At 41.2% G+C, this 14,181-nt stretch overlaps 1 protein-coding gene across 1 annotated transcript; it reads left to right on the top strand.

Moving 5' to 3' along the window:
- The first annotated feature begins 6,608 nt into the window (after positions 1-6,608).
- On the top strand, positions 6,609-12,661 carry PIGM (phosphatidylinositol glycan anchor biosynthesis class M). The gene is made up of 2 exons (XM_048299496.1): positions 6,609-8,499; positions 11,330-12,661. The coding sequence occupies exon 1, from the start codon at positions 6,695-6,697 to the stop codon at positions 7,946-7,948; it is 1,254 nt and encodes a 417-aa protein (XP_048155453.1). The 5' UTR covers positions 6,609-6,694; the 3' UTR covers positions 7,949-8,499; positions 11,330-12,661.
- The last annotated feature ends 1,520 nt before the right edge of the window (positions 12,662-14,181 follow it).

Raw genomic sequence — 14,181 nt, 5'->3', positions numbered from 1 at the left:
TGACAACGCTTTGGAGTGATGCTCAGGGTAACATTCTTTCCCTGGTGTCTTGAATTCTTGCTGCAGTCCTTCGTCTTGCAGGGGCAATAACATCATCTCTATTAGCCAGCCACCTTTCTCCCAAAACTTGCAGAAGCACTTGAGAGTTCAACTCCTCTGGCAAGTTACCAGACAGAATTCCCAACAGTTATTCAATGGAACTGCACAAACCACTTTTGTTTTGGGTTTTGTTTTTATTTTGTTCTTTTTTTCAGCCAAGTGAAAAAAAAAAAGAAAAAGCAAAACAACAAAAACCACCACAGTGATTTGGATCAAGCAAATAGTAAGAGCTGGCTTTTCCCCCTATCATTCCTTTCCCTCCAGAGCTCACAAAACCATGCTGCACAGTAGCTCCAGGGATGAAGAAAATATCATGTAACCTTTCCTAGTGCAGGTGTCGGACCTCTCATGTAAATCACCTATTATTCACTCTCAAGGACTACATACATTTTCTCAGCAGATGTGTAAAGCAGCCCTTTCTAGCCTTTCCAGCCATTTTTTCCAGCAGAAACTCATGAAATGGTATGTGAATTTGCTAATAATAAGCCCTGCTTATTAACAAACCTATATGCTCAACCTTATTGCTTATTCTAGTTACACTGAAGCAGAACACACCAAGCACCAGACAGAAGTCCACTATTGCTACACAGTTATTTATATTGGCCAAACTTTCAATAGCAAATAAATCCCATTTCACCATTTCTCCACAGAACATATTATTTGAGAGAATTGCACAGCTTTTTGATTTGCCTTTTATAGCTGCCATTCCTGTGCCTTACACTAATGTGTTTTATTTACTATGTGTTGACATAATGCTAGTTCTTATTTTAGTCCTCTTAGCCAGGAAATAAGAGAGGAGAGCACAACATAGAAAGACACTCAAGTGGCTGGAAAGGGATCTGTGGCAGGACCTCTGGTAGACAAAACAGGGCTTATTAATCAGAATTGTTTTCTTGTACTTTGGGCACAATAAGTCCATAAAGCCTGTTTTTGTCTCTTCACATCTACCGTAGTAGCATAAAAATGAACAATATTCAGAGATTAATCACCCACCAATTTAATGAAAATAAACATTTGAATAAAATAGAATTTCCCTGTAGCAGCAGAAATGACAGCACAAACATTGTCTTAACTAGAAAATGAAGTCCAGGGAAGGGGATGGGAAAGACTAAGAGAAGCTGTGTCTGCTTCTTCCCCAGGAAAAGGTTTGATCAAAACTCTGATGTTCTTGGATCCCATGGAACCCAACTAAGCTAGAAGAGGCCAACTTTCCTTAGTTTAGCTATCCCATGGTGCATATTTCAGTGTCATCTTGTTTCGAGGGATGATGATAAACTTCTTGCCTCAACCACAGTCTCTGTAACCCAAGTTACAGCCAAGAATTCTGCACCTAAAGAACTTATTTATTACTTCATGCACTGAACCAAAGTAATTCAGACCTATTTCTAAACAAATTATTGACAAGTACCTCTTGTGCTTTTTCAAGTCTATGTCCCACCCATTCTAAAAGTAGTCTTCAGAAATAAACATGCTCAGCACCAGAGGCTGACGTGATTTTTATTTCTACTTGTCAAATGAAAAAACAAGAGTAGAGAGTTTTGTGTCTCATTCACATATCTCAATATGATCTCAGGAACTCAGCATTAGTGAAGTCTCACTGGTGTAAAAGGTGGTTGTCTACTTTAGGCTTAGAAAATACAGTTTCCTCCCCATCACCCTTCTAACTGCAGGCTGTCCTTCATATTTGTTAAAAGAAAAATTGTGTGAGGAGACTGCAACAGTTACGGTTCAAGTTTTGTCTCTTTTCCCCTTCCAAAGAATTGCGAAAAAATTAAGCGGTTATAAATTAAAAATGCACGAAATGTTTCCTTTACACATTCAAAAGCTGACAAGAAGTGATGCCTAACACAATTAGATTTAGCCTTTTACAGGTGCTTTCTGGATGTGTCACTGGGCTCTGCACAATGGTCAGAAACCATCAGTCTAGTGCCAGGAACCCTCAGTCTCCTAAATCCATAATTTGTCATTTGGCTCCAGTTTCTCTTTTGCCTGGGTTCTCATCAATTCTCTCTCTGCATTCTTTTATTAGCAGAAGTGAATAGGAAAAAAATAAACAAGTAATGGAAATTCAACACAATTCTTGGTTGTAGTCTCCCACTTCTGGAATCCCAATCCACTGGGTTGCCTGCACCATTAGCCAAAGCTATAGAACTAATGTAAAAAGGAGGAAAGTGCTTCGGTATTGCAAGTCAGGCAGTGAGAGTTGGGCACTGTCCATCTTAGATGCACGCAACTCCTTTTTACCATATCATACTTCAGATTCACCATGGACTTAAAGCAAAACAGGCCATATTTTTTGCAATTTTCCCCCAGGCCAGCATCATATTTCAGTGGACTTATTTTTGCTGCCACATGTGTTTTCTCAGACATAATATTTTCTTTTCTTTTCTATCAGTAAATTTAACAGGTTTCCCTACAGACTAATTTTTATCTGGTACTTATTTTCCCTGAAGAGCTAGAATTTTACCTAATACACTGCCATACAATCAGCATAATCACTGCAAGCAGAACTCTGCCCTCCGCCAACACCACTTGAAAGCATACTGTGCAAAATCATAATATGGTAAAAAAAAAAATCCTTTACAACTCCAATCACATTCTCCAAATAACCACATTTATAGCACAATGTGTGAAAAAGGGTATAGATTTATCAAGCAGTTTTAAGAAAACACATTAACAGAAAAAGCTTAAAGGAGAGTGGTGGCCTTTTATTTATAATGGTGACTTTCTTCTGTGAAGAGTTCTAATGTGTTTTTCATCCTACTTTTGCAAACCCTCCTGTATTACTCATTCCAGTATTAAAGCAGAAATGAACACTTCCTTACATAATCTTAACTATACTTCTCTTTTGCTAATAATATCTAAAATTTAACACACTACAAATATTTGAAAGGCATCAATCCTATTTGCAAAACCAATTTATTTTATCAAGCCCAAAATATATAAGAAAAGTGTTAGTCACTTTTTCTACAGAATTTCATGTGCTGCAAGAAACAGATTGTACTTATCATGTTATCAAAAACTTACTGTCAGTTTACAAATATATTAGGCAGGAGTATTTCTCATGTAAGGAAACATTCTGAGTTCAAAACCCAAGAGAGTTAAAAGGGAGCTCTAACACATTACAGCACAGCAGTCTCCCCTTTCAGAAGTCTGAAGACCAAATAGCAGCTATTGCCCAGTGTCTTCCTTACCTCCTTGAAGACTCAGCTTTCATACCACCTTTTACACATATAGACTTGTGTCACTGTACACATACAATATGATAACTTACAGGAAAACGTACAATCTTTATGATCAAATTTCATCTCATAACAACAAAGTCTGAAAGTATAGCTAGCCATTAGCAACTAGATTGTAAGAGGAGACTTGTATGAGAAATGCGTCACCCTGAGATCTCTGTAGAATGACCTAAAATAGAGCACATGAATTATCCTCCAACTGCCTTCCCCCTCCAAAGCCTTTTACTGCTCTTTCTTCCATATTTTTTCAGATATTCAAGCTTGTCTAGCTCCACAGGCCCCCTGAATCTTAGTAAGGTTCTCCCCACCGCAACTCAGCACCTGTTCTTTCTTTCCTTGCACTGCTACCAATCACGTCTCCCTTATGCTGCTTTACCAGAATCATCTTCTAATTGTCAATTTCCACAAACCTCTTTATGCTCCTCCAAGTTCTCAAATTTAATCTGTTAGTTCCTCCAATACTTAGTCCTACTGTACCCATCAGATCTAGGTTTCAGCCACATGTTCATATCTGTTAATAACAGTAGTGTCGACTTAACCTTTCTCAAAACCTAACTTTCCACCCCAGTGTGGACAGCAAACCCCTGAAAGGCAAGTGCCTGACCAAATGTGAGGATTGCTCCTGGCTGACCAGGAACCAGCACGGCTCTGTCTCCTTCACTCCAGCCAGCTGCCACCCTCCAGTTGTACCTTGGTTTTCAGATGGTTAAAACTTCCATTAGGCTTTAGAACACCTGGCGTAACAAGGCCCCGGCTTCATTGTCCTTTTAATGCTACCACTGCTGTGTAAATCTCAAGTAGTGGCACGTCATATGAGAGACTTTATGGAATATATATCCTGATGCTGCTCAAGTAGTCTCTGTTACAGAACATGATGCGAGAAGATAATATTTGAGATCAGGTTTATAATCCCCCATCACAAGTAGACAACAGAAGCACATTTAGAAGTGACCTCAGTTTATAAAATGGTCCATCTCTGAGACCATGTAAACAAAATGCCTGGCAGGTAGTGAAAAAAACCTTTATGCCCATGTGAATATACATGTATATATGTATTCCTATTTAGTTAATATTTTATGCCCTGTTATGGCTGCCTCCACACTTTTCTTCATGTTGCTTGTACCTTCGTGTGCACTGGAATCAATCAGCTTCAGTCCCAGCAGTTCTATTAGTTTTTATCTCCCAGCATTTTCTAAAAGTGGCTCCTGGTGACTTATATAAATAAAAGCAGCTTTTTACAGGAACAACAGATTTATAACTTTAATAAGACTGCCCTCCTTCCTGCATTAACGTCTACAGTACATGACAAATCAGGTTAAGCAAGCTGGTATCAAATCTGAAGCAAAATCCGTTTTTGAGCCAAACCTTAATTCTCTGAAGAGCTTCAAGCATATTTTGAAGATGTTAAATTATTGATAAGGAAAATCAATTCTTTTTCCAGCTCAGGCAATGTCATAGAGTCACAGTATATGCAACAATAGCTAAGGCAGATTTTCTGTTTTATTAACTTCATGACCCTTTAGAATTAAGTTACTACTTTTTCCCTCTTTAGAATCCTGATAAACAGTCACTACCAACAGCTTAACAACTTCTGTTAACCTCAGCTAAGAATAAAAGATTTGTCTGAAAACAGACTGACAGAAACAGACAAGAAAACCATGAGATGCCAGCATACTCCTAAGTTTATTTATGAACTCGTATTATTCCACCAATATCATTAAACTTGGACACTTCAGCAAATAAACAGCAATGCGTACTGATCTGACCAGGAACAGTTTCCTCAAAGGGTCTGAAATAACAAAACATGTTCCATCCAGGAAGGCAACAATGTGGCAAACAATCCTGTGAGAAAGTTGGCAGATAGCAAGAATAGTTCTTGTGAACCTTTCCAAACTAAAAAATTATTAGTATCTACATATATACATTCGAGTCAGTCACAGTGATTTTATCCAGTATCCATCTCAGAGCTTTCCCAGAGAAAATCTTGGATATGGTGATGGAAGCATATTTAAAAGTACACCAACCATTATACTACAAGATACATAGAAGAAGGAAGAAAATAAAATGTTACCAATCTTTCCCATTCTAAAGTAGAACAGCAGTCATGAGTAAGCAATTATTTACAAAGGATCAACAACCACTCTCATGTCCTTTCCCAGAAACATCCTAACAATCAGTTTTAAGACTAGATGATGTTATATGGTTAGTGGAGAATCCCCTTGAGATTTCCTGTTGAAGTTGTCCAGTTTAGTATAAAATGTGCACGTATCTGACAGAGGAAAAACTGACTCTCCACGTTAGTTAGTTAGTATGCTTCTCCCATTGGATACCTCAGACTATACCCCAGTGTACTGTTACACACAGAACAACAGCCTTAACAGATAAAAATTAATAGCTGTGTGCGCACAAACAAAAATATATTTTGTCCCCTGAATATCCTACCCGTTAGGCCACCCTCCAAGATGCCTCTGCCAAATACAAAAGATCTGTTCCCAGTTCTCTGATGGGTGTCCCCAGAACTGAGGAAAAGCAGATTCTTTTCTGTAAGTGATGTGAGCCAGCAACAGTACAGCTCCCAAAATGTTCCCAAATTAAACCATTCAGCAAAAAGAACGCGGTTGCAATTAACTACTAAATAAGCAAATGTGTATTTTTGATGAATAAAGCATCTCTAAGAAAATCCCTTCTAAGTTCTCATATGAAACTCGCAATAGTAGTAAGTAATAAACGCCCGTTTTTCAATCAGCCTCAATTCAAATGTGAGATGGCAAATATCCAGACAGGAAAACTATCTGAAAAACATACAAAATAGGCCCTCAAGATAGTGTCTAATGAATTGCTTTGTTGTAAGTGACTCTAAGTTTCGATTTTCACGGTACCGTTTCTAATTAAATGAGAAATCTGCTGTGGAAGTGCTCTAGCGAAAGCTCATACGTCTAGGTAAAACACAGCCACTTGCGGAAGGCAAGTAACAGACGTTATTCTTCCTCCTTCTTCTTACTTAACTACTATGGCATCTGCCGCCTCCTTGCCCGCGGAGCCCGACAGCCCCCAGGAGGATGAGGGGGCAATGGGCAGCGCGGGTGGCGGTGTCCCGCAGCTCTCCCCTGACACCGGCGCCCACCGCCAGCCCTCAGCAGCGGCAGCGCCGCCCGTCACCGCCACGGGACCCGCCCGCCCCAGCGCCGCCCCGGCCGGGCACGGCTCCGGCGCGCACCGCGCAGGCGCGGGGCCGCCTCTTCCCCGCGCGCACGGGCGGAAGCCGCAGCGAGCGAGGCCGCCCGCGCCCCCTCCGCGCCGGGAGCGCCCGAGAGCCGCGTGTCCCCGCTCCCGCATTCCGCCGCGCGGAAGGGATGGCGGGCGCGGGCGCGGCCCTGCTCGCGGGGCTGCTGGCGAGGCTGGCGCTGGTGCTGTACGGGCTGTACCAGGACCGCGCCATGCGGGTGCGCTACACCGACGTCGACTACCGGGTGTTCACGGACGCGGCGCGGCTGGTGACCGAGGGGCGTTCGCCCTACCGGCGGGCCACGTACCGCTACACGCCGCTCCTGGCCTGGCTGCTGACGCCCAACGTGTTCTTCGTCGAGGCTTTCGGCAAGATGCTCTTCGTGGCCGGGGACCTGGCGGCTGCTGTCGTCGCCTACCGGGCCCTGCGGCGCCGAGGAGCCGCCGCCGGCCGCGCCTGCGGGTGCTGCGCCGCCGCCTGGCTCCTCAACCCCCTGCCCATGGCCGTGTCCAGCCGGGGCAACGCGGAGGCGCTGGTGGCGCTGCTGGTGCTCGCCACCCTGTACTGGGTGGAGACGGGCAGCGTGGGCAAGGCCGCCGTGTGCTACGGGCTGGCCGTGCACATGAAAATTTATCCCCTGACCTACGCGCTGCCCATTGCGCTCCGCCTGCGCACCAGGCCGCGCCGCGGGGAAGGGCCGCTGGATGCGGGGGGTAACAAAACAGCGAAGTTCACGTTCATGGCGCGCCTCTGGCACCTTTTTATAAAGATGCTGAACTGCGACGTGCTGCTCTTTGGAACGCTTGCCGGATCAGTGCTGGCTGCCTTGACTCTGGCATTTTATCACCTCTATGGCTGGGAGTTTTTGGAGCATGCCTACCTCTATCACTTGACCAGGAGGGATATCCGTCATAACTTCTCTCCCTATTTCTACATGTTGTACTTGACAGCAGAGAGCAAATGGAGTTTTGCCCTTGGGCTCGCAGCTTTCCTGCCCCAGCTGCTTTTGCTCCTGGTTGTGTCCATAGCATTCTACAGAGACCTTGCCTTCAGTTGTTTCCTACACACCACTATTTTTGTGACTTTTAACAAAGTATGCACATCCCAGTACTTTGTTTGGTATCTCTGTCTTTTGCCCCTTGTAATGCCTAGTATTAAGATGTCCTGGCGTCGGGGCGTGCTGCTTCTTCTTCTGTGGTTCATCGGACAAGGGCTGTGGCTTACTCCTGCGTACTTTCTGGAGTTCAAAGGATATAACACTTTCTTATTTATATGGTTTGCAGGCTTGCTTTTCCTTTTAATTAATAGCCTCATAATTGTTCAGATTATTTCACATTATCAAAAAGAAGCACAAGTTGCAAAAAAACTGAAACAATGGTAATAAACTGACCAAAATCCAGAAACAGCCCTACTGTCCTTGATAAGGCATCACGTATCACCAGCCCTTTGTTTAACAAAAGTGCGTGTAAGTTGTACTAAAGCACTTTGTACGTAAATGTTACTGTTTCAGGGCTGTGACAGCACTGATTGGCCTCAGTTACCTTGAGCAGCCCCAGTCCTGCCCTGAGCAGTGTCAGCAGCTGTACCTGTCTTCTGTATGGGTCTTGAAACTGTGTTGCAACCCTCTCTCCAGCACTGCCTCCAGTTCTGTGTCCTCCCTGGAATCCCTGGAAATACCCTGGACCAGTTCATCTCTTAAGCATGTTTGGGGCTCTGATGAATGGGCCCTACCCATCTGTACTGACTGTCTTCACCTGCCGTCTCCAGAGACAGTGTGACTGTGCCCTGCTCTTTGACCCCTGTACTGGGGTCACGCTCAGTTCCTGCTCATACTCCCTCATGGAGTAGCCCTGGCACCTTTTTCTTCATTCTCCATGCTAGTCTGCTTGAGGACCTTGGCCTTTGTCTAGAATAACACAGAAGATTTTAAAGGTGGCGTTTGATTATAAAATTGGAGTTTGACAGTTTTGTACATTCCAGTAGGTCAGTGGGGTATTTGGCAAGGCAGTCGCTCAGTATGTACACTGGGGATTGTTTTTCTTTTGTTTTTACAGTAACATTTTAGCGGTGCACTGTTTGTGGCCTGTACCTGGTCTTCATGTCATTAATTCCTTGAGACTTCTAATTTATTTTAGAATTCAGGTATACCCCTCTTTCACTTATTTTTGCATATTCTGTTCTGTTTGAGTTTTTGAATAGATTTATTCCCCTTGCCATGGAGGAAGATATTCCCATATACCTGTCTTGGATCACAGATATGTTTAAAGCTTAAATATTTGTTTCTTCATGCCATGATCTAGAAAAGAGGCCAGTGCCTTAAATTTCAGTTAATATACAGTTATTGTGGGTGTTAACAGTAGCACATGCAAAGAGTCAAAGTACAGTTAGAACGGCACCTGTGTCCCAAAAGCACTAGAGTTTATACCAAAACAGTAATTGGAAATGTAGTTTCTCAGTGGTTCTGTTTCTCTATTAAAAAGAAATGAAAAAATGATTCAGAGTTGAAGAAATTGATCAGTTGCCAGAAAAAAAAGGAAGCTTTGAAATAGGAAGCTCTATAACCTGTCAAAACACACTTATTCCCAGAGGAGACACACGAAGATGTGGAACTGAGTGCCAGGTAGTGAGAGGAGAGCAGCGCCATTATGGAATCAATATTCTCAAGATCATCCCACAAGAGGTCTGATGTACACAGCTTTTGACAGACGTGGAAACTGACAATGTGTTTTAATAAAATCTAGTTTACATAGGCATATGCCAAATACAAGAATTTTCATATTTGCCTCACCTTTTAGTTACATCCAGTGTGAAAGTGAAACCCTTAGTGTGTAACATAGAGCAGGGCTTCAAGGCAAAATAGCTTCAACCACTTGGTGGAATTCCCAGTGATGTGATTGGGAAAGGGTATGGCCAAGTGGATTTGCTGTGCTGCCTCTCTGAACCCTGCTGTCTCCTGAGGCAGCCCTCTTCCTCAGGACTGTAGTGACTCCCACCTGTCTCACATACAGGATTTCCTTTCCTAGTTGTAGTGCTACCTCGTGAGATGGAATTACAGTATTTTGATCTGTCAACTTTTCCCATTGCTTCTCAGCCCCATTGAGGTGGTTACATGAAAGGAGAGGAACCCCCTGAGCCCCCACAGCCCAGAGCCAAAGGGCATGTTACCAGGAATGAGACCATGTCCTTACACCACACTGGCCATACACCACAGTTTGGACATTCTGATGTGTTTGAAGGAAGGATGATTTTCCTGTGATTTCCATGGTCAGAGTGTTGGGGGGTGTTTCTGCTCCTCCAGTGGAAAGCTTTTCTCTGCCTTCTGCATTCTCACTTGCCTTCAAGTTGTGAAAATCCTGACCGCCTCTTTGCAAATCCAGAAACTGGATAAGGCAATGGATATTCTTTTGACTGTCTTGGTTTTTTGGGGCAGGTCTTAACAGATGTGGCACTGATGTCCTTCCCCTGGCTTTGTCTGGGATGAAGAAAATTTTATAGCACCAGCTTGTCTACATCTTCCACTAGAGGTGTATCGGTCAAAAAACCGGTGTCATAAGCCACTTGCACACAGTTTGATATTAATCAGCAAAACATCTTGTGTGTGCTGTGAGTGTGTGAAGCGAAAGCGTCCCATGTGGCTTTATTCTCCAAGGCAGAGTTGGATATACCCAGCTTCAGCAGAAGACTGAAGAGGCTCTTCTGTGTGATACTTCTGCTCACCCCATCCTGATGCCCAGGCAATGGCTCATTTTCCTTTGCAGCTGATCTTCCATTTTCCGTTACACATTTTTTCTGTTGTGAAAAGCATGTTTTCTTCCCTCAGAGCAATGTTCTGTATCGCTTTAACAGACCTACTTATGCTGTTTGCAGACATTTCCACACCTCTATTTTTCCCTTCCTGTTGGCAAAGAAAGCAAATGTAAGCCAAAAGGCATTTCTAACCTCAAAAACCTTTTGCAAAAACCAGCATTTTAAGTTACTGTATTCATAACAGAATTGCGATGTTTCTTAGGTAAGAAGTAATTTCCTTATGAAAAGTACATTCTTGATTTTTTAACAGCTAAATAATTTTGAGAAGGCAGATTTTTCAGCAATTCCACACCATTTTTTAGAATACAAATTCTGAAGCAGCAACAGGAACTGAAGGGTACCTTCCCTTTGCAGGTCAGTACCAGTCCTGCAGCAATGATTTGAGAAAGCCAGGCATAAGCAAGTTTTAAAAAAGGCTTTTAAACATGGATTTACAGTCGTCATTTTAATAATCCAGGATGAATCCCTCTTTTTACAGTTGTTTTCTTAATCACCCAAATGTGTTTGGAATTTAGAAGTAATTCAAGTAACTCATAAAAAGCTGGAAGAAAAATGAACCGAGTAGGAAAATGAACCAATGAGAAAAATTAACCAAAGGGGATAAATGAAAATATATTTGAGAGTTTAGATCTTGCTTTTAAAAAAAGATTCCATAGTTAAATGGAATTATATAACTCTATTCATTAGAAAAAAAGGGATAAAGTAATTTAGTCAAGTACCAAACAAGTTACGGTTCTTGAACAAGTTATAGTGAGTAGTTATAATGCCCTTAAAATTTACCAAATTCATTTCCTATGGAACATTTATTGCTTTTGCTGCTGTTCAAATTATTTTGTGTGATAATTTTATGTCCATTTATTTTCTGGTAATTAGGAACTGAAGTGTCTGGATGTCAGTGTTCCTTCCTTACCATGAGTTGCAAAACTGTAATGCCGACTACTTTTTCTTTTTAAAGGTTGAAGTGCCCATTGAAATAAATGTGTCCCACCTGCAGAAATTTTTCATGTTGCGCTGAAACCAGCCCTTAAGCACAAAGTACAAGATGTGAAAGAGGAAGGGAAAAGAAGAATCAAGAAAACTAACATTTTTGCCTTGCATTTTACACTGCAGCCTATTGTCCAAAGACTCATGACTGGATTCTCAGGTGACTTCAGGCAAAGCTCAGAATTTAACAATGATTTGCTTTAACATTTATAAATGAAATTACTCAAATAACAGGGTAAACAAAAATATAATACTATTTCATTCAGTTTTAGTTTGAGGATGCTGAATTACCATCTATGACACAATGTACTTTGTCCTTAAGTTTAACTTTCTTGTGTGTTACTTGCACTGTATTGACTCCTGTAATAGTAAAGACATCAATTAGGTGTGCTAAACGGAGCTCATCTGTTACCTTTTTCAAAGAAACCATGAAGCTTTTGTATTTAACAGCAAGGGGAAACTCCAGCATTTTTCATAACATTGTATAGAGAAAGTAAATGTTAAAAGAGAGTAAATTATGAGCAAATGGTTTGCTTTTTTTATCTGGGAAGAGTGAGTCATCTACTTCAAAAGGGCTGCAGAAATACATGGCAAACACAGGGAACCTCTAAATATATGAGGTTTTCCATATACATTTGCCAAAGACAGCTGCAGAATGCATGTCCTAGTGATAGCAGCATTATGGAATAGGATTACCCTGAATTTAGGACAAACCTTTTACTCAGACTGAAACCCAACCACTCAAGCAATTTGCTTGCTTAAGGGCATATTTTTGTGCGCTATATTCACAAGCCCAAACATTTACCTGCACGTACAGAAGCAAAAAGAAAAGTCCCAGTCAATACACCTTTGAATAACGTTTTTCAGAGCTACCCTCAGCAAAACGGGTTCCTTAGATATTTCTTATATTTAGCACTCAGAATCTCTAGCGACTCTAAAAATGAATTACGTAAATTTTGATGCATATGGAAAATTAAATAATATGCTGCAGGGATCTTGAGGTGTAATAGACACAATAAGGAACCAACTAATTATGTATTTGAAGGTGTACATTCCACCAGTATCCTCATGTTTTTCATTATAAAAATCTACACTAGTCACATTTGTGTAGGAGACACGTTTCAGTCTTTATGCAGGATGAATGAAGTCAGAGACCTACATTTTGTACTAGTAAAAGCATCGGAAAGATAAAATTTTTTCTTGATGCAGTACCATTGTTTTGAGCGTTTTTTAAATTATATTTCTGTTAAGACATTAATGAATTGATGCAATAAATCCATGCAACTGTTACATGCATTTTTAATAGCTGGTATGTCTCTTTTTTGTCAGTATGGTGAACACCAAAATTTGTCAATTTTTAATGGTGTAAGTTGATAGTACTTGGAGCAGGATTCCTCCTGACTCCTTTCTGGCACATGCTGAGGGGGGTAGGGGCTTCTGCAGAAGAGGTTGCTTACTGGGGTGCAATCTTGCTTAATGTGTAGATAAAGCTTTAGCTGTAGTCTCTTACTATTCTTAGAGTTTAACTTCCAGATATTAATGATCTCTTCAGATAAAACATTTCATAGCTTGCACATAAAGACATTACAGATGAGAGATCCTCCCTATTTTTCATGGATATTGGTGGGGAAGCCAGCTAAAACATTTGTGGGAGAAATGTCTAAAAGAAATGTCTGTACCTGATTAGCTACAAAGACAGAACTTCAGCTTTGGAAGTCAGCTGAAATGCAGGCAAATTGAGCAGTAAGCCCATACTGTGAAATTCCCATTATTTATATGGAGGTATTCGATCAAAAGTGCTTTCCCATTTTACAGGAGGAAAATGGGAACTCGCTAGCAATTGTCAGGCTGAATGAATATAACTTTCCTTCCTTCACATTATCCTAAGGGGGTCTATAGAATGTTATAGCCTACAGTAGCACTTGGGCAGTTGTACAGGTGTGACTTGCATAAGGTATTATTAGTCAATATTGTTGGTGTAGCAAGAGGTTGTTAGTAAGCAGTTACTCTCAAACTGCTTTTTGAAGGTTAACTGAAGTAAAACCTGATTCCTGCTTCACAAGGCAGCAGCTGTGTTAATAGAGATGGTACTGTTTTGACAGTAATTTTCCAAGGAGAGCTGCACTCTGTGGCCCATATGCTTCCACTCTGTGCAAAAGAACATGAATTCAAATCCCCTGGTGATCTAACAGTCAACATTTTTTAATCTATCCCATGTCCCTCCCACTGATCCAATAGATTGAATTAGCCAGAAAGCAGGCTTAGAAAATGAAGTGGAACACAAAGTATGATTATCCTCCCCTTATTTTCTGCCCTGTATTGTGTGACTATGTTGAATAATTGAGATCACCTTTTGGAAGGACACAGTCCCATTTGAGCTAGGTGTTAGAATACTTTGCTAATATGAAGTACTTTACCCAAATGCACCTGAGGGAAAATTGACTGGTTGGGTTACATGGACTTTTGTCAAATAATTGTAAAGCTACCGATAATTTATGTCAGCTTCAATATTAGCACTATTTTGTCATATCTTTCTGAGATATATACATATATACGTGTGTGTGTGTAAAACAGAGTAACTAAAAATAGCAATGCTTGTAAATTCTAGTTTCAAGCTTTCCTTACTCAAAGACTTTAGAGGACACATACAGCCATAAACTCTCTAAAAGAGAACAAATGCTATATCAGAGAGAATTAATAATTAATTAATAACTAATTATGTTGTTTCCACAGCTGACACCTTCCTGAAGAAAGTAGCACCTTTTTTTTATACACAGTCTGGAAATTCACATGAATAACAAGTACTTCACCTTAAAACTGTCA

This window comes from Corvus hawaiiensis, chromosome 3 (assembly GCF_020740725.1).
Source record: "Corvus hawaiiensis isolate bCorHaw1 chromosome 3, bCorHaw1.pri.cur, whole genome shotgun sequence".
NCBI lineage: Eukaryota > Metazoa > Chordata > Aves > Passeriformes > Corvidae > Corvus > Corvus hawaiiensis.
The sequence above is the reverse complement of the archived record's forward strand: the minus strand, read 5'-3'. Positions and strand labels throughout refer to the sequence as shown.

What these genes read in the sequence shown, in the direction of transcription:
- PIGM (XM_048299496.1), top strand. Translation starts at nt 6,695, where the DNA reads ATGGCGGGCGCGGGCGCGGCCCTGCTCGCGGGGCTGCTGGCGAGGCTG.